The 20,283-nt window shown below is 39.3% G+C and overlaps 3 protein-coding genes and 1 long non-coding RNA gene across 16 annotated transcripts in view; 1 reads left to right on the top strand and 3 right to left on the bottom strand.

Annotated features, from left to right (window-relative positions):
• Positions 1 to 2,032: 2,032 nt before the first annotated feature.
• Positions 2,033 to 3,468, bottom strand: LOC109926994 (homeobox protein Hox-A1). Its single transcript, XM_020526887.2, has 2 exons — positions 2,829 to 3,468; positions 2,033 to 2,385 (listed from the first exon to the last, which is right to left on the bottom strand). The coding sequence occupies exons 1-2, from the start codon at positions 3,466 to 3,468 to the stop codon at positions 2,033 to 2,035; spliced, it is 993 nt and encodes a 330-aa protein (XP_020382476.1).
• A 146-nt stretch (positions 3,469 to 3,614) lies between these two features.
• Positions 3,615 to 7,406, top strand: LOC109927007. The gene is made up of 2 exons (XR_002260254.2): positions 3,615 to 3,882; positions 7,072 to 7,406. It is a non-coding gene; the product is annotated as an uncharacterized LOC109927007 (long non-coding RNA).
• Positions 7,407 to 7,481: 75 nt separating this feature from the next.
• On the bottom strand, positions 7,482 to 9,504 carry hoxa2b (homeobox A2b). Its single transcript, XM_020526898.2, has 2 exons — positions 9,090 to 9,504; positions 7,482 to 8,567 (listed from the first exon to the last, which is right to left on the bottom strand). Exons 1-2 carry the CDS (start codon positions 9,439 to 9,441, stop codon positions 7,828 to 7,830), a joined length of 1,092 nt encoding a protein of 363 aa, XP_020382487.1. The 5' UTR covers positions 9,442 to 9,504; the 3' UTR covers positions 7,482 to 7,827.
• Positions 9,505 to 13,277: 3,773 nt separating this feature from the next.
• Positions 13,278 to 20,283, bottom strand: part of LOC109927000 (homeobox protein Hox-A3) — a 44,639-nt gene continuing 37,633 nt past the window's right edge. For 8 of the 13 annotated variants that reach the window (XM_048611170.1, XM_048611201.1, XM_048611151.1 and 5 more), the window contains 2 exons: positions 17,290 to 17,868; positions 13,306 to 14,930 (listed from right to left, as the gene is read on the bottom strand). In XM_048611170.1, coding sequence (XP_048467127.1) covers positions 14,158 to 14,930; positions 17,290 to 17,752 — 1,236 coding nt within the window. In that variant the 5' untranslated portion in view covers positions 17,753 to 17,868 and the 3' untranslated portion in view covers positions 13,306 to 14,157. Of the gene's footprint in view, positions 14,931 to 17,289; positions 17,869 to 19,969; positions 20,022 to 20,283 lie in introns of all 13 variants that reach the window. The other 5 variants (XM_048611144.1, XM_048611164.1, XM_048611179.1 and 2 more) reach the window with 2 other exon arrangements.

Here is a 20,283-nt window from a genome sequence, read left to right as displayed (position 1 = left end):
ATCTACCCCAAAAGGCTTTGTAACAGTTAGGAGACCCTAAAAATTAAATTTAACTTTGAGAAGTACATAAAATCCAAAATGTTCCACTTAGAATCTTGTATTTCCAGGCTACTAAGAGTTATTTCATTTCTTATTCTATGTCAGCGGCTTCTCCAGAAATACTTCATTGGTTATAATACACCACGGGATTATTTTATCGCTCTAAAATGCTCTATATAAATGCTAGTCTTTTTCTGCCTATTACCTGAAACTGCTTTAACTCTCGTCTTCTCAAATGTTAAACTCTAGGTATTCTTAATGTCGTACAATTAAATGAATTGACAGCAAACTAAACATCCACTCCAATAGTTATAAAAAAAATCGGAGGCATATTGTTTAATTCTTGACAAATTTTGATTTTGTTCAATTTGTTTCCTTTAATAAACAGAAAGTGATGCTGGAACCGCTGAGAAGCACGTAAGACAAAAAGTTGGAGGTTTCTTTGAAGCTCTTTTGCGTCGAATGTAATCTTCCAAAGGCAGACAACTCTACAGCAGACATCTCCCTTGATATGGCCGACATGCCCTAAAACACCATCGACTTTTGCTATTGACACCAAACTGCATCTAATCATGTTTCTGAAGCTACGCGGCTTCAGCAATCTGTTCAATCAAAACAATTCGAGAATAGTTTAATTTGGAACCTTGCGTCGATAAACTTGTGTTTTCCATTTCTTATACTTCGTTTGCTGGAGTGTGACTGTGAATGCAGTAAATTCTTTGTTGCATTTTGAAGCAAGTCAAGTTGATGACAACCACTGTCATTGGAGAATGCCCTGTTTACATATATGTAAATAAGCCATTCAAGGTGAAAAGGTCAGTGTTTAGATACACTATATGAAGCATTTAACATTGCTTTAACAGCCACTTTAAAGACCCGCAGGTCTTTCCTGTGAATAAAATAACTTGTCCCATTTGACTTTAGGTTCAGTTTAGTTGGAGCGGCGAACATGAACTTCATGAACTGTTATCTATTAATAACCTGAAATAAATAAAACACCAATAAATAAATTAAATAAATAAACGTGATGTTAAAAAGTGTCCGGGATCTGAAGGACGATTTTGAACACTGTTGATGGGTTGAGAAACTGTAACATGCTTAAGATAACTTACATACAACTGTAACATCATAGAGAAACGCAGCATTTTAATATAATTTATTATTTGGACCCGTAAATTCTGTCCTGGAATCTCAGAACTGATTCAAATCACGTGCTGATTGTATAATACATCTAGTCACACAGGAGAACTGATAAAACTCAGTGATGGGTTAAGTACACACTGACAGCATTGTATCATGCAAAATTCCGTACACAAATCACAAGGAAAACAATCGTTTGGCCATAACTTACATTGACAGGTAGCTTATGAAATTAAGTCCAACAAATATCGGAGTAAACATGATCATTTTGAGGTATTTTAACAAGGTGCTACTGCTGGTCTTCAGACAGCCCATGTACTTTGGGAGAGGAACACATTTAACATTGCTCAAATTTTACATAGCCCAGTGCAATGGTAATTTCTGTACATAAAATCCTCCACAGTTTAAGGAGAGGTCCCCTATCTACTCAGCTCTGCTTTCTGCAAATACAAGAAACATTTCACGTATATTTGATTCATTGATAACATTTTGCTTATAAAAACTCTACAGCTATGTCACATAAGACCCTGCCTTTCTCTTTTTTAGAAAATACTTGTAAAAAGATAAAACTCTTGACAAAATATATACAACCAGCGCAGCTTACAATATATATGCAACACATTAAATTAAAATAGGACAATTATATTATACAGTAGTTGTTTCTCAGTGTAAACACTTCTATAATAGTGCATCTCTGGTACATTTAGAGATTGACTGATTATTTTCCCCAAAGAAAATAAGTTTATTCGGGGTTGTTTCCCAGACATTTATGTCTCATTACATCTTTCCCTCCTAACTTGAAACAACTATCAAATGAAATGGTTTCCAGTTGTGGGGGCTGCTGTGGAATGTTTCAGCCTGAAGTATGAATCGTTTCTGAGGTAGATGATGATGGGGAGGGAGTCGACGAGGTAGAGTTCGATTTGTCTGAGGTGTCTTCTGTGTTTGCTTCACTCCCTGGAGTGGCCGGAGAAGCTGAGGCGAAGCCCTCCTTCTCCCGCTTTTTCTGCTTCATCCGCCGATTCTGGAACCAGATTTTTACCTGGGTTTCGTTGAGATGAAGGGCAGCCGCGATTTCCACCCGTCTGGCCCGGGTCAAGTACTTGTTGAAATGAAACTCTTTCTCCAGCTCGGTTAGTTGTTTAGTGCTGAAATTAGTTCTCACTGTATTGGGCTGACCAGCAAAACCATACTCCCCAGCCTTCCCTAAATCAGTGAATAGAAAGGAGCACATAACAGGTAAGTCAAGCAAGGAATCGTACAGGTAGACTGTGACAATTGCTTGGGACAGCTGGATTCGGCTCACTGCATAGATAATCAATCATTCCCTTTTTAGTAGTTTGGGAATGTCTTGTCATGAAAAGCCGAAAAGCATTACACTACAACTGTTGCATGTCATCAGCTAGGTGGTGTTGAAAATATGCTTCACACAATGCTGATAAGACTGGAAAGGAAAGAATAGATGGGAAAAAAAGACAATGTAGACGAAAGATGCGGCCATTCGATCATCTTAAACAACATGCAACAGATCAAGATTTCTTTCAACTGGAGTCTGACACGCTTTCCCACCACCGCATCTGCTAGTATCGGCTTTCACCTGACAATGATTTACCTGTGGAAAGGAATTGCACCTCGAAAATAGAATTTACCTGTTTTCGGAGGGTTCCTCTTCACCTTCATCCAGTCAAAGGTCTGTGCTGGGGGAGGGGTCTCAGCAGACGGGGAGCAGCAAGGTTCCTGATGGCTGCCGTGGGCGGGGGACGGAGGGTGACAGCCTGTAGCTAGGGCTAAACTCGGCTGTTGCTGCTGCTCTTGTCCGTAAGGGTGATGGGAATATTGACTTGGCCCCACCATCCCACCATAGCCGTGCTGATGAGGGCTGATGGCCGAGCCAATGTTCCCAGGGTAGACAGCAGGAGCACACTGAGGGTACCCTCCGTTACCATCCGCCTCTCGATTCAATGAGTAGTGATGATGACTGTAGCCTGTGCTAAAGCTCTGGGCTGGATATCCTGCCCCACAGTTGGGGTGGGCACTGTAAGAGATGCCCAGGTTGTTGTGATGTGTATAGCTAGGCTGGTGATGGTGATGAGGAGGAGGTGGAGCACCTATTTGGACACTTCTGGCCACGATGTAGCGTTCATCAGCGGTGCAGTTATTATTACTAACGGCACAGGGCTGGTAAGTTGCAATTCCTGGATCTGCATGGTAACTTCTGGAAGAGCAGGCCCCAGTGTCTCCGTTAATGATGGAATAGTCTAGGAAGGTGTTCATCCTTGCATTGTCCATCTGTCACTGGGGTATAACCAGCATATAAAGTCCACCAGCCTGGATGGACCGTGCCAACTTGCCCACTTCCTCAATGGGGGCTGAAAGAAACTGATATCAATATACAGGCAAGTGTCGCCACGTGACCAAACCCGCCCAATCGCCGGGCTGCCTGCGAAGTTTGCATGCTCTTGCTGCTGATCGATCACCGTTTTACTGGCATTGAAATTCCAAAGGCTCTCCCATCAAGGTTACGCGCATTATTAGCCCTCGAATGCATTATACTTCAAAGCATGCCCAGCAGAATGCAGCAGGAATTTGTTCAAGATGCACGTACTGTTCCTTTCCGGACCTGCAGCGCCATTTAAGAGTTACCGCGAGTCTGCCATGGGGAGTAATAGCGCGTCCCGTTCAGCGCAGCAGCTTCTTTCTCAGGTAGGTCGCTGGATAAATACCTAACAGCCAGACGCTGTAAGGGTAAGGGGAATGGCATCAGAGTGTTCCACTGTAAGGATGAAATCCGTGTCCCTCTCTGGTATCTCTGCTGCAGCATTGTGTGTTTATGAGAGCGGTGATTTGTTTTTCATGCTGAGATAGGTTATACGTAGGTCGGGGGGAAGCTATGCAAGCAGATCTGTTGGGTGTCAGATCATTTCGCGCACTTTAATGAAAGAAAATCCAGGTAGTTGCTGCAGAGCTGTGTTTCGTTCAGGCCTGCGCATATTATGAACTGATTATACCCTAATCACTGCAGCGCAACTGTGAAGATTATCCTGAAAATAAAAGGGTAAGATGATTGATTGGACGACGAGCTTTATGGTGCAGAGATTTGTATTTAAGCTGTATGTGATATGGTGCGCTGTTGTAAAAGGAGGCGTCATGCCTTTACTGTGCATTAATGTCACAAGGAAACATGCAACAGCCTATCAAGGCCTGGCCTTTGCCAGTCCTCAAGTTTCTCGCTATTGGCATGGAAATGAGCAGGCTCTTCAATCGAACACAGGCTGGCGGGAGCATCCCCTCACTATAGGGTTACAGGCAGCCAAAGTGTCTTCGAGATCATACTGGCTGCCTGCCTATTTATTCTGGTTGAAGCGGGAATCAGACGGGTTGCTTTCCACACCGATATGAATAATAACAATCCTTGGCTGAGGCATAATGTAACCAAACGTGGTCGCTTGCAAGGCGCTGCCACCCATCTGTCAGCTTCCTGTAGAGACCTATCCGAGCAGTCAGGGCCGGTGGTGATTTCGGATCAATCTAATGCACATTACAGAGTGACGTTGGTCAGGCTTAGATACAGTAATTTACTCGGATTATTTAGTTACGACAAACGGTGGTTCCTAACCCTGCTCTAAAATTGTAAACCAGCACTGGGGAATGGCGATCACACAAGGAACAGGGAGATTATTTAGGCTTTTGGAAATTTGACGCGTAATTAATTAAATTAAATGCCTCAATAAAATAGGGGGATTTATTTTAAGTACTGATCCACGTGCAATGGAAAAGGAGCTGAAAATTGCGATGTGTGGTCTGAATGTATATTCTTTACTATATTGACTTCATGAAATTAGCAAAAAATAAATTACCTAAAAGTAACTCACAAGAAATATATTTGTAAAAAAATATGTACTTCTGGCCAATGGCAATTCTATCAGCTGTATCAAATATTGCTCCCTGATCTATTGAATAATGCTCAGAAAAATTCCAGTTTTCAATCCCAAAGCAAAACAAAAAGAATTACACAGAAATGAATTGCGATCCTCGAAGAGAAAGAAACCTTTGTTGTTGAGTCTGATAAAACGTCTCTTGTTTGTGTTCACAACGGTAATTTTACCGAGATACCTCCGGAATTGATTTTTCGCCATATACGAAACTCAACAATAAATCAGTACATTCCTCCCACTGTCCGTATGTTCCCTAAGTTAAAACAAATGAACAGATTTACATTCAGCTCCGCCATCTTTATTTACTAGGTCGGTGCACTCACTGTAGCGGAAAATGCCTGCTCAAAAAAAAATTCTGGATTGAATCGATTTCAACAACAACAACAAAAAAATGCCTGTTCTGTTTTTCAGTTTTCTACAATAAAAAATTCGCCCTTCCGCCACACCACCACCACCCCCTTCGCTTCTCAGTAGAAGGTTTCTATTGAGGGAGCTTTCCCAATTCTTCCCTGAGATGTCCGCCCCATCCCCCCGCACCCCGGTAAAACCAAGGCCTGGCTTGGAGCATTTTCGGGTTATCGCCGTCACCATGCGCCGTCCAGTGTGCCTGAAAGCCCTTGGTACTGAGGGACCGGGCGAATCTCTTCCATTGTGCTTTCGTCTTAAGGACACGTCTCTTAAAGCAAGTTGCCCATTATGTCGTGTGAGGACTTGTTTTAATCGCGACAAGTTATCGACAATGTGTCACTATTTGCCCGAGCGGTTTGTTTTTAATAAGGAAGTGTCGCCTTCCCTTTTCACAAGATTACAGCGGCCCGATAATGAAATTCATTTTATATATAAATCTGGGCACAAAGCCAGTAAATTCAGTATGAAATTTTTAAAAAATCTTTCCTATTATTTCCCTGTTTAATGATTAAACAATTAGAACTCCAGTCTATCGTTATAAATCCTCACGTAGGGAGACTAAATTCGAAGGAAGTATCAATAACAGCAGTGGTAAACGCCGTGCTCTTTATATAAAACAGTGAAAATGAATCACGACTCAACGCCTACAAGTTAGAAACTGACAGGGGTTCCCCGGTCCAGGCAAATACGTAAGATGTTTTTTTTGTATGTACTGCTGCGATTGATCCATTTGATGACATTCTCATTCATAAAAGAGCTTTGATTTATGAGTTTGGGAAGAATTACCTCCAGAGCTGTTCCTGTCACTGCTTACGCAAAAGCCCAACGTGCTTTTACAAATGGCAACACAAACACATAGTCCACCGCCACTAATAGTGAAAGTTCCTGATCAGTTGGAAGAAGCTTGCAACGTGTTCCTCGGCAGAGGGGATGTAGAAGGAGTAGGATGTTAGAAGAGGCATAAAAGCAAAAAAAAAACTGCCGCCTAAAAAGCCTAGCACACAATGCGAATGCATTCCTACAGCTGTTATTTCATTTACGCAAATACAACTGCAATAAGGAAACACAAAATGCCTTATGCTTTTAAAAAATATGGCCCAAGATTTACGATCTTGTCTTCTAGAGACTTTTTTTCAAGACGGAGGACTGTGACCGATTAAGCATTTGGGCTGAAATAGATGCTTTTTAAAGCGCCTCACCGGCTTTCTCTCAGACCTTAGTAGCTTCCTCTTTTTCTAGAAAACAGAGTTGACTTCACTTGTATAAACGGTTTCGATACTAAACGCTTCATTTCTGAAATAATAAACTACATAGAAAGGCTGGAGATCTTTAGGATTAGTTTTTTTTTGTATGTGGACGAGTTTTAATCTGACTTGATGCAGTAAAACATGTGGAATTCTATGTTGCTGATATTGACTGGCAGTAAGAGAGATAAGGAGTTGTGGAATCAGCAATAAAGATTAGATTCTGGCATCAATAAACAGAGGTTTGTTTAATAGCAAGCACACGTGAACATGAACACTCCTAAACTTTTCCCCTTCTTTCCTAGATTTTCTGAGTGCTGACAGATGTATCCATGGGGTGTGAACTTAAGAAGATTTTTCTTCGAAATGTGATTAATTCCTTTTTGCCTTTGTTTCGTTTATTCTGTTGGTGTTAATGTTAAAATCTGGCACCACTTATTTTATGTAAGTTAATAAAGGCAATATTAATTGACTTTTCTGGAGCCTTGGTCTATGCCACGGGCAATGTTAGTGGAAGTTTTAAAACACAACTTTCTTGTTGTTTTTGTGGAGTCATAAAATAAAGATCCTGGATTCTTTTATTTTTCTTCCTCTTCTTCTTCAATAAATACTGTTATGAAAAAGTAAATAACGACACTGACCAGACTGCTCAATTTTATTAATGCATTTATGTGAAAAAATGAAAGTTATTTATTAAGTGAAAATAGTCCTGAGAAAGAAAATGCTTCAGGATGGCTACCTGTAGCGTGTAAATGATATGCTCTATCAAATTATTTATGACAATGTACCTTCAAATAATACAAAAGGAAAAGAGGGGAAAGTAGATATCGGTAGATTTCTATGCGATAATTTTCCTCAGAGACGGATATAGAGCTGATGACGGGACATTATAAAACACGGGACATTAGTCCAAAGACAGTATCTAAATTTTGCAGTTATAGATGGTTTCGAACACATTCAAGTTGATTAAAAGGGAAAAGAAATACTGACCATTTGAAAGCAACTGAAGGAAAGGAAACGAATTTAAAAGAAGGCATATTCTGCTCACACCGACTTTTCAGTTAGTAGTTCAAATGCTGCAAATCGATTGTGGTTAAAGTATCCGTAAAAAAGTCAAAACTGTCAGCAGAAAGATCCACAGGGCTGTCGAGGGAGCCTGGCAAACTGGGCGATACTCCATCTGAAAGCTGTAAGCAGGATTCTGTGGAAAATACGTTAAAATCCTGTAAAGAAGGGACATCAAGGGCCTCTGGACTGTTATTGTTCAAGCCAGCTGCACAGTTCTGGGCCATTGTTGACAGGCAGTTTTGAACAGTGGGTGACTGCTGATGAAAATGTTTCAGATTTTTCTCATTGCTGGGTAAAGGCGAAACTGGGAAACTTTGGGATTCTCCATTGTGTAAATTGTGCGCCTGCTGTTGAGTCAGTGCATTGGTTTGAAAACCATAGCCTTCCCTGTCCAAGAGAGCGCCTGTAACATTGTTGTTGCCTTGCTCAAAGAGTGACTTCTCTTCGTCATCTTCAGTCTGCCCACTGTCCTCCAAGTTCTTAAATTTGCCATCGCCGTTTTGGTTTTCTTTGCACTGGGTCTGTCTTTTGTGTTTCATTCGTCTGTTTTGAAACCACACTTTCACTTGCCTTTCAGTCAAATCAAGCAAAGCAGCAATCTCCACCCGCCTGGGTCGACACAGATACTTGTTGAAGTGAAATTCTTTTTCCAGCTCCAAAAGCTGCGTGTTTGTATAAGCTGTCCTTAACCTCCGCGATCCCCCACCAGTATTATCCGGAATTTCATGAGTTTCTACGAATAAAAGTAAAGTGGAAAACAATATTTAAAGGAGTTTGCAGTCACTTAAACCAAAAGTAGATAAAATTATACACCATTCACTGCAACAAAATGGCCGCCTGAATGCAGTAAACCCCATTGTTTCAATGACTACGCCTGTGGCGTCTGCCTCTTGCTAAAATATTAAATGTATTAGAAGATACACGTGCACTAAAGCCCAATCTTGCAGTAAAGTTTACTGCAGCCATTCCACATTTGGTGATCTCTGCATCAGCTGCTTTACCACGAAAGTGCGCTCATCTATCACTCTTCATTACTGTCAAATATCAAAACTCTAGGATGGGGAGAGCACAGAAGGTCATTTTCTGACTAGCTTGGCAAATAAATCATACTCCATTAAACAAGTTGGCAAAAGTGCTTCGATCTTTTCATTATTAACTAGCAACAACAACAAAAAAATAAACTGGTTCAACAATCATGCAAATAAGAAAGATTAAGTTAAGGCAATAATTAGAAATGAAACGTCTTTGAGCTGACCTCTCTGGGAAAGGCAGGATGCTGCGGGTCCCGAAGAAGCAGGCAGGTGATTCTTCTTGGAGTTTTTTTTCTCTTTCATCCAGGGGTATTCCGGAGGTAGAGTCGCGGCTGGTAAAGGGCTTGTGCCATTTGGGCTCTGTTTTGGCCGGTTTTGGCGAGGGTGACTGCTGGGATTCAGGCTGGGGATGGTTTGCTCAAAAGGAGGAGGAATCACTGTCGAGTGTGAAAGCGTCGAGTTCTTGATTGATGAACTTTGAAATGTATCACCGACAGGGGGAAAAGATGTCAGGCACTCAGCAAGCGACGGCTGACTATTGATAAAACCAATTTCTCGTTCAAATTCGTAATTCATTGCCGTCTCCACAAAACGTAGGGGGAGAAAGTTAGGTGTTAGTTATTTTTTGGATCGTTTAAAAAAAATAAATATCGCTGCTGGGTTTTTTTTCTAATTCACTGATTACAGCCGTATGGGGACCGTGCTACTATTAAACTATTGAATTCATGGAGACAAGGTTGAAATTGGACCGAATTCGCTGTCACATGATTGCGTCTGCCCAATGACAATTTGGGGTTTAATCAAAAGAAGGCACTGTCTATGTGATTGATCCAAAAAGTCGGAGAGAAACGCCTCATTCAAGGCCAGCAGTGTTTTGATTTCCACTTTTTTGATCCATCTTCCCATAATAAATGTGAAAAAAGATTTTTTTTATTTTAAAGCAAGTGAAAATCAGTTCATTCAGCCTTGCCTCTTCCTTTCTCTCTTCCTCTCTTGTCTCCTCCACACTTGCTGGCTCCTCTTTCTCTCTGTGTTATCGACTGTCATGAAGACGACTAGCACCTCACAAATCATCTTGCACCTAAATCTGACGCCTAGAGTCATTAACAAAGTAATCCATTCATCTTCAAAGTTTTGACACTGGACCCCAGAACCCAGCCACATAAGAAGTTACACAGACGAAGCTACAGCCATTTGCTTCATGTTTTCGTTGGGAGTTTCGTCCCCCCTATTATCATATTTGTACAGTACCGGACTTTCTTTGATTATTGTGCTGAACGAAGGCAATAATTCATGCAGGAGGTCGAATATGGCGGTGATTCTGGATGCTACATTATATTATTTTTATTGTCGTTTGTTTATGACCAACGAAAAACGCAAAAGGCGTATGTCTGAAGGTATTGTATTCTCTTGTGTTTTGTGAAATTTGCAACGTCTAAAATTAACTGCGGGTGGTAATAGATTATGTTTAAATGATATGCGCAAGCACATGAATAAATGCACAAACATGTAGACATTATGTATAAACATAGCATAAAACGAAAGAGTTTGAATATAACGTGTATTTGCGTGGAATGGACGAAAAATTAAAGCGTGCGGTTGTTTTCCCAAACTTAAAATTCAAATTCCTTTTAAAAATAATCACACTTCTGTTTAAATTGTGAAATAGTGGGAGGGGGGCTCCTTTAAACAAACTTACGGTGCACTTATTTTCGTTATGGCCTTGCAGTATTTGCCAAATATATTCGCACTTAAAAAATCCTCAACATCAAGGGATTTTATTGAACTGGTTAAAATGGAAGTAGCAGTGGTTTTCTGGGCCTCCCTTTTGCTTATACCGCAAACAACGCTGTAAGGAAGTATGTGTCCTATCAATCTTGTTCGGCAAAAGGTCTGACAGCTTCTAGCCCCCAAGAACACATTTAAAGCTTCTCTGTGCAATGTCGAATACCATCAGCTAGAGACTGGGAACACTGCTTACTCTTTTGAATAGTTACAAAAAAAAATGTTGCTTATCATCATAACATAACTTACGGTACTGAGCTAATAACGCAAGAATAGGGTGAGTTCATAGAAAATATTAAATAATCATTGAATCATTTTGACCAGCTTTCCCTGTTTAAGTTTGAACTGTAGGTTTTCATGCTAAGCTACAAATGGAAGGGCCTTTAGCAATTAAATGGCGCTTTTGTATGTGAAACATGTGTAGGTGTTTGCCTTCTGCAGATTTTCACAGCTTTTCTGTTGCAGAGGGCATGTGGGCGAAAGCAAAGCGCATTTCATTCAGTTTGCTAGCAACACAAAACGGAATGAAAGAGAACATGATATTTTTAAGATGCAAAAACGTCGTTGTTATTAATACTTTTGCTGCTTGGAATATTTAGGAAAGATACACACATCCGGCCGAGAATTCTTCAGTTCTGCAATCTATACAGCTTGAAGAAAACGTATAACCGTATTCTGGGTTGTTTACATACATAGGAAATTTTGGTTAGATTGTCATTGTTTTGTGAGTAAATTCTTGTGTTCTGAGAGCAATTACGTAGCTTTATGTTGTTTAATGAGAACAAACATTTAAACTGATTCGAAATTGAAAACGTTATTCCGATACAACAGATAAGGAAATGAATAAATACTGAGTAAATATGTCAATTATAAGGGATGTTTCGTTGCAAGTCAATCTTTGGGAACGCGGTAAGCTTATCAAATAACTCCTTAACATTTCATTCTGCATTCTTTCGGAGAACGTCTCAGTCAGACTTTTTAAAGCCGCCTGGTGAAGGGAATTTGTTTTGCCGATACTGCAGAGAAAGAAATTTGACTGGTAAAAGCTCATTAAATAATTTCGTTCAATCTGCATGTGTAAAACCGGAACTTTATGATAGTTTACTCATGTATTGTAATCCATGTTATGCTTAGATGGCATTATTCAGTTTGTCAATATGCATTTTTATTGTGTCACTTTCATAACTGCCAGTTGAGTAGAGAAAGTCTCCCATGTACTTTGGATAGAAAGATAAATTAGACAGCGTCTCCTTTGGGAAGCGTTGACGGGGAATATGCCGACAACATGGCGTCTCCTTGCTCGGCACTCAGGTTCTGCCACATGGAAATTAATTTTTTTTATAAAACTCGAGAGCTAAAGGTAAGCTTTCCCCTTCCGATTGTCTCACCATTTAGCAAGCCTGTGGATACCGTTTCCAATGATTCAGTGAGGTATCTAAAACTATCCACAGACATTTGATTTTTATTCGATGCTTTAATTACCGCCAATGCTATCTAAGTCTCAAAATATTATTTTTTAAATCAATAATCTGGATAAGGGAAAATTCTTAAGTAACGATGCTGCCATTGCAATGGGAAACCATCACTGCATGTTCACTTTGAGCTTTATTCGTTTGCCCGGGAAATGCGGACTCGGAGTTCATGTTGAAAAAGGATTTGATCGTTGGAATTATGCGAAATATTTATCAACGTTGAGTTGCTGAATATTTTATAAATTGAATTTAATACTTTCAACAAAGCTGTTAATTAGGGAAAGCAAACATGAAGTTGTTCACTTTATCTGAAATTACTGGGACATTTTGCAATACCTAAGGGACATAGTGACAACATTTTTATATATAAGCAAAGATTTTTTCGTACTTTATTTGAAATAGTTAAAAATTAAGCGATAAATAGTTTTGATTTTAAAAGCAGTGATCTAAACACGCATGTCCAACGCCTGATATTTTATATAGAAAATTCAGCTGAAATTGCCTTTTTTGTTTAGAATCGAGGTATAAATGGAATCTGTCGGAATTTTAAAACTATTTTCCAATGGTATCGCTTAATCAGAAATCAACTTAAAATTAATAATCCGAAGTCCTTCTGAATCCTGACATTTTCTCCTCTTCTTTCTCTCTCTCTGCATGTTCAGGATTCTTTGGAAAACGGACCGAGAAACGGCGGCAATAGTAATGTTTTCGGTTGGCAAAGTATTGTCTATCCAATGTAATATGTGTATCTTTTGTATGTACTATATATGCATCGTGATAAAACAAATCATTATTAATAATTAAAACATGAAGTTAGGAATGCCTTCTTGTAAATCTTTTCATTTTTGCCGGGGTTTTTTTTTGGGGACGGTGGCAGAATGTGGTGGTGGGGCATAGGGGGTTGGGGAGAGGGGATCTGAGTCCTTTTCTTTCTCGGCCTCAATAAATGCAGCATTGGAGACAGATGCAAGCCACATGATAATGGATGATGTTACAGTGTGGGGGTTGAAGCACTTGGTTATAGCCACACAACACAAAGGAAACCTGACTTCTGAGCTGAGTGCTATGTTGTGTATTACTGAATTTTTTGTAAATATTTTAGAAGCAAAACGTACTATGCAATTCATTGAAATTAACACTACAAATACCACAGTATTGCTGACAAAAAAATTTATTCGTCAGAACTAGCTGTTCAACGGATATCTCATTTGCAGCATGGAATGCATACCTAAAACAAAATTGTGGCAATTTTGTGTTCCATTTTAAGAATACTACAGTTACAGACTAAGTCCCTTTTCTTGGCGTTATTCCCACAATTGACCAAATTGCGTTTTTCAAGAATACATTACTAACAGAAAACTACTTTTCTGTGTATCTTACAGGAATTAAAAAAAAACATATATTTACCATGACTTAAAACACAAGGCTGAACAGAACAAAGTAAATAGTCAATGTACAGTTCTATTTATAAATATGCGTCAATGGGGATAAATAATATTTTAAACACTTAGAATATTCTCCTTTGCAAGAGCAAATAAATAAATTTGAATGTTCACCAGCATACACACATACTGAAAGATGGACAAGAACTCTTATTTGCCCAGGGAGACCCTGTACAAGCGCTTTGATCTTGTTTAACCATTCAATGTAAAGAAGTGCAATATAAACCATTTTACTGTTCCTCGCAAGGAAAAATAAAGCACGAACAAATTCACGTTTAAGTATTGTATTTTTTTTTAGAAAATTTGTTCATATACCCTGTTCCATAAAGTAGAAGATTATATATGCAAAGTTCTGTAAGCCTTAGTACTTCACTTCTACTACTGAATGTTAAGGCTAGAGTCCATGAAAAGAACAACCACTAACCAGAGACAGAGCAATGCAAGCAAAGATTGGTTGTCATTAGGTACATTACTTGTAACCTATAAGGGTTGATACTAAAGCAAAAAGGAAAGGGCGGAAGAAGGATGTAATCATAGATAACATGATATAAAAGCATGAGAAAGTGATAGTCCACCAGGAGCTAACTGGTCCACTACAGATGGGTCAGCTTGGGTGCTTCCTGAATTCTTCCCTGAGACGGATGGTGTGAAGAAAGGTCTGTGTACGTGGGATGTGGGTCGCAAGGTCCATGGTGATGGTTGCTTGTCATTGGCCCTGCACTGTTATAGTCCATATTTCCAGAGGGAGGATGACCGAGGTGAGTTAGGCTGAAAAGGGAAGGCCCAGAGCTTGGCATGGATTCCACAAAATTTCCTCCAACATAGACTGGGCTACCCTGTAAATGAGGAGTTCCATAGCCAGAATTACCTTGAAGAGGATGCGTATCATACTCAGGTGTCACAGCGGCTGTCCCAGCATACCTCTTCTGTGGAGGTGGGCAACTGTTGAGGGGCCCTGGATAAGACGTAGGAATAGCGTAGGTGTTTTGATGAGGTTTATTGAAGGATGTAGGCGAGTGGGGATCATATGGAGCACTGGTTGTCAAGGAATGCATCGAGTTTACAAATCCTCCTGCAGCTGATGGTGGGATGGGGCTTCTGCAGGGTGACTGTCCGCCTGATGAAGTTAGCATGCCTTTCGCTTTCTGATCCTTTTTGTACTTCATTCTCCGATTTTGGAACCAGATTTTAATCTGTCTTTCAGTGAGGTTTAAGAGGTTGGCCATTTCAACCCTCCTTGGCCTACAAAGGTAGCGGTTAAAGTGAAACTCCTTCTCCAGTTCTACCAGTTGGGCACTGGTGTATGCTGTGCGTGCCCTCTTGGAGGCTGGGCCTGGAGGACTCTTTTCACCAGCTGAACTTTCAACTGGAGGCAAAGTAAACAAAGATTACATCAGTCATTGGGAATTCTAAATGTTTCAAATACGTCATACAATGTATATAATAAAACTCTGTGATATTGTCTAAATTATTGGCAATAACATACATTAACATATCATTCCAAAATCTTAACCATGCATTCTCCACCTACAAAAATGTATGTAATCTTTACTCATTTCCTAAACTATTATACTTAGTAGTAAAGATATAATCATGCATAAACATTAGCAATCCCAACCAGAATGTTATGATTTGAACCAGGAATGACAAAATAACGCATCACTTTGACTCATGTTACAATGACTAGAACAGCTTTTTAAAAACAGCAATACATGCCAAAAGCATTGAATTGGCAACTTATATAGACATCTATTTACTACTTGGGGACATTCACTCAAACTTAAACCTGACTTCTTTGTTATCTGAACTAACTTACATGCCAATATAAACCAACAACTATAACTCCCCTCCTCCATTCCATAAGAATTCATTTGCTTATGCCACAATTATATCAAACATGATAAGAAAGATTATCTTAAAGACATTGCATGACAGTTAAGAAACATTTGACTACCAATATTTGATTATCTGTTAACTACAAGTAATGGTGAATCAAATCCACTCATCATAATTTTGAAAGAAACATGGCTAATGTTGAAAACACCCAGCGAGCATCTCTGTAGACAAATACAGAACTAAGATATCAGATCAATATCTTTTGACTAAAACTAGAAAAACATTAGTGATGTACATTTTTTTAGTAAGTGTAAGGGGAAATGTTGGGGAAAGAATTAGCTTAATAACTACTCATCTCCAACTTATCCTAGTACTGATGAAATATCACCAATCTGAAATGTTAACGCTGATTCTCTTTGCACAGATCTTGCCAGGCCTCCTGTTTTCCCCAGCATTATCTATCTCATTTCATATTTTCAATATCTGAATACGGCATGTTTTGAGTCATGTTACTGTTTCTACTTAGAGTCCACAGAATTATTTTAATTCATGTAAAATTGTTGGAAACTGGTTACATGCATGTTCTGACTTAATATAGGTATTTCTGTGTATTTTAATTTGAATCCCACAGATGTATATCTGGTATTTAACATTGCAAAACCATTTTGATTAATACAAGAAGTTCATTTGTCTACAAATCACTTATTTTATCAATTGGAATCGCCGGCATGCATATATTTCTATATGTGTAGATAAGCAATATGCATTATAACTTCAACCCTATATGTATCCTATTAAAACTAAGAATTTAATAAAAAAAAATTCAGTCCAAACACTTGGTCTTTTATGTTTAACTGTCAATGAGTTAAATGTAGGCAGATTACTGGAGATTTAAATGTTTATGTTATATAAATTTGTCACATCTCCTTAGATCTATATCATTATATACATATACAAAACACCTATGATCCTCTAGGATGATGGTGACTTTACCTTTTTTAAATAAAATATCATTGTTATATAACTGGGAAATTAAGGATTAATGTGGATTTCTTTTACTTGCCATGGGATGTGGGCACCACAGGCGAAGCCAGCATTTATCATTTATCAAGAGTAATCTATTTTGCTGCTTAGGCCAGACCAGGTAAGGATAGCTGATTTCCTTTTGTAAAGGAAATAAGTGAACCAGATGTGTGTTTACAACAACCAATGGTGGTTGCATGGGTATCATTCGGCTAGCTTTTTAATTTGAGATTATCAATCAATTTCACTATCTACCATAGATGAATTTGAATCCATGGCCTCAGAATATTAACGTGTGTCTCTGGGTTACTAGCCCAGTGACATTATCCCTACATCACTGACACCCTGTTTTGTACCAGTGGAAATGTCCATTCATGTGGAAGACTAATGGGAGAGAGAAACAGTGAGAAAAAGAAATGGAAGGGTGATGTAGAGAGAGACAGGGGGAGAGTGGGAAGAAAAGGGTTGGGGATGGGGCGAGAGGAATACATTATTGGAGACTTAAATGTTTATGTTATATAAGTATGTTGCATCTCCTTAGAGCTATATATTTGTCCACGTATAAAAAACACCTATTGTCCTATGAGATACATTTGCCCATCTGTTTCCTGGTATTGTAAACTTTAATTGTCTAACTTATATTGAATAGATATTAATATGCTTCTTTATTAATTAAATGCATAATGATTGTTTGATAATGACCCATACATTATTTTAGGTCAATGCTCCACAGAATTGAAATGTTTGAGTTATTATTGAGATGAAGGCAATGCCTATATAGTTCAAGTGGCTCAATTAACAACTTCACCCAGTGTAACAATGATAAGTCAATTGGTAATCAAAATGTTAGACATGACACTTTATACCTGAACTGGAACTGCTGGTTTTTTGCTTGGCGTTTTGGCGCGACTCTTTCATCCAGGGGAATATTTGTTTACTGATGGTGGTTTGTGAGGTAAGTGTAGGATTTTTGTTTGTGCTGGCCTGGGTCGAGTTGTTGCTGGTATTCTGGGGTGGTGAGACAGATGGTGGTGGTGGTGGTGGAGGAGGTGGTGGCTGCTTCTGTTGCTGCTGCTCTGCAATGACTGGGTGGTGGCTCGGTTGGCTGGCACTGGTTCGCATGCAACTTTCATTGATATCGTTGGGTTTGTGGTGGGGGACAGTGTTAGCCGGTGACTGCAGAGAGCAGGCTGGCCGATGATAGTCATTTTCCACATGGGAAGAAGGAGGATATTGTTGTTGACTGGCATTGTAGTTAAAACCATTTGCTCCTTGGTATGTGTAACCTCCGAAAATTGCAGAGCTGTCGTAGTATGTCGCCTTTTGCATCTCGTTGTTTCCCAATATTTATTTCGCAAAATGACAGGGTCTTGACACCCTTATAGAATAACATTGGCACCCTGTGTCACGTGACTCTCCTCTTCCAATGGCCTCTTCGGGTAGACCTGGGGTTACAAGAGACAAAACAGTAATGGCGAAATAGTACAAATCCATCTTACTCTCAATAGCAACTGACATGAAAAGCCATAAAAAGTGTGCGGTAATATTTGGTCACACAGCTTTAGCCCTGGGCAACCTGCGTGTAACAATGGTTTAAAACTGACTCTCAGCAGTAACTGCTCAGTGTGGTTGTGCTGCAAACGATCGGTAGCTGCAGATTCCAGCCTTTGACTTTATTTTGTCTCATCGAGGAAATATAATACTACATAAAGGTTCATATGAAACATGGATTTCGGTAGGTTCAACCAAGGACAGCCTTCTTCTTAGGTAGTTGAAAAGAAGAACCACTGTACTTGTGTATAAAGACTTTTTTCAAGCCAGCGTTTAGAGAACGTTAAAATCTTGCATTATGTATATATGTGCATAACAAGACTCAATTATAAATATGTGATTTGTTACAACTCAAGCAGATCTAATGCGGTGAAATTTAAGCCACTGTGATTAGTTAATGATTTGTTTAAAAGTGAAAACGAAACAAACCAACTTTTGCAGTTAAAACTCTGCATGGAAACACAATATATCTAAGCTCTATGTATGCGTTTACTTAAATTCAAATGATTAGCGTTGTGGCGCTGTGTTTAAACTCTATTGTTTAAAAAGTATTAAAAGAAAGGTATTTACAGATGTTTCCGCTGTCTGAATGGTTGTGTTAACGTGTATTTGTACATTCCTCTCCTGTAATAGACACCGCTGGTGTTGTAATGAAACTGCTTCTAAAGAGGAGCGCCTCGTTTTAAAATATTGTTTTCGCCTTTCTCACCGGGGACGTGGAACAAACACTACATTAAGTGCACTGTGGCTGACATCATGGCATTTAACCTTGTGTTTGCTTTTGCACCCCAGATTTATCCACAGTGGCAGGCAGAAATGTCTTGCTTTTTGTTGGTTCCACTTTTAGCAGGTCACCATTTGGTCTGGCGGAAATTTCCAAGCGTTCCTTTTAATGTTTGAATTCTACCTGCTAAAAGCATGATGGATCGGGAAGAGAGCAGGAACCTGAAAAACTGGCGTACTTCTGCATGACCACGGTGTGAACTTTTCTTCCAACCAAACGATAATAGGCTCTGTCTCTGAAACTACTCTGAATTTGATGTATCGGGGTCACTGGGCCGGGGGAAAACTTGAGCGCCCAACCCACAGAAAGCGCCTGCATCATGAGAAACCGGCAGCAAATTTAACACTATTCTATTCACGCAGGTCATTTAATTATCATCTTTAAAAACTGCAAACCTGATATCTCTTTTAAAGAGTAGTTTAATCTGCGTCGACCATGAATTAAGTTAGTTAAATGGACAAAACAGAATTATTTTCGCATTGAAGATACAAAGCTCACCTTAGGCCTATAGATCTTTGTTTTATTTACAAAAAAAAATCCAATATTTTGTCACGGATGTACGTTTTTTTAGCCAGTTAAGATAACTGTAGATCGATTGTCATTAGGAGATTTTTCTTTATTTTAAATAAGATATATGGCCTAGGCGAGCAAACCATTGTTTGCTAGGCCTTTCTTTGCTGCCGCCGCACTCATACAAAGGAGAATGCACTGGTAAAGCGAGCCCATCCATTTTGTGGGGCTGATAGGAAAATAGTTCAAACTCCGGGTGAATAGGGCTTCACTGCACGTTTTAAACCTGGTCACTTAAAAAAACTGTTTCCGCATGTTGTGTTCAATTGTTGTCCAACCTTCTCTAATTTCATACACGCTTAAGTTTCTATAAAACGCATTTCACAACATTCGACTGAATATGACGTGAACTTGGAGCTGTCTTCAAAGCAATTGTAGTTGTTAGAGCTATAAGAGAAAGCGAACCTGACGTGGTCGGTATGGTAGGGCTGAACGGTATTAAGCATAGCTTTAAAATTGCATTTTGCTGCTTCTGGGACTGAACGTTTGAAACAACGAAAGTGCTTTTGAAAAATCTTTGCACTGTCCTGTCCTTAAACTGAATAGTCTGCCATTGTTGTGAGTTGGAGCACTGAATGCTCCCGAAGCATTTTGTAAAGTTGAAACCGTTTTTTAAAAAGCGTGGTTAGCAGCCAACTGACCTGTGCTGCGCCTGAAGCCACAGGCCTCTGGATTGGTTTAACGAGCTGGTTCCTATTGTAGAGGACAGTAGCACACAAGTTATTGATTATGGGTTTCACTTTTAAAGAGTTGTCAATAATTTATTTAATTTTGAAATATTCTTGCTATATTATCAGTATTCGTTCTCAAGCACGAAAGTATAAACTGTGAGGGGGGAATGCGGTGGTTTGCTCCTCGTATTGTGAAAAGAGTTATTGGCAATCTTTCATAATCGGTGCCCACACATCAAAATTTTCCTGTACTTTCTCAGACTTACGTGTCTCCGCCATTTTTT

Source organism: Rhincodon typus, chromosome 2 (genome assembly GCF_021869965.1).
Source record: "Rhincodon typus isolate 14 chromosome 2, sRhiTyp1.1, whole genome shotgun sequence".
Classification (NCBI taxonomy): domain Eukaryota; kingdom Metazoa; phylum Chordata; class Chondrichthyes; order Orectolobiformes; family Rhincodontidae; genus Rhincodon; species Rhincodon typus.
The sequence above is the reverse complement of the archived record's forward strand: the minus strand, read 5'-3'. Positions and strand labels throughout refer to the sequence as shown.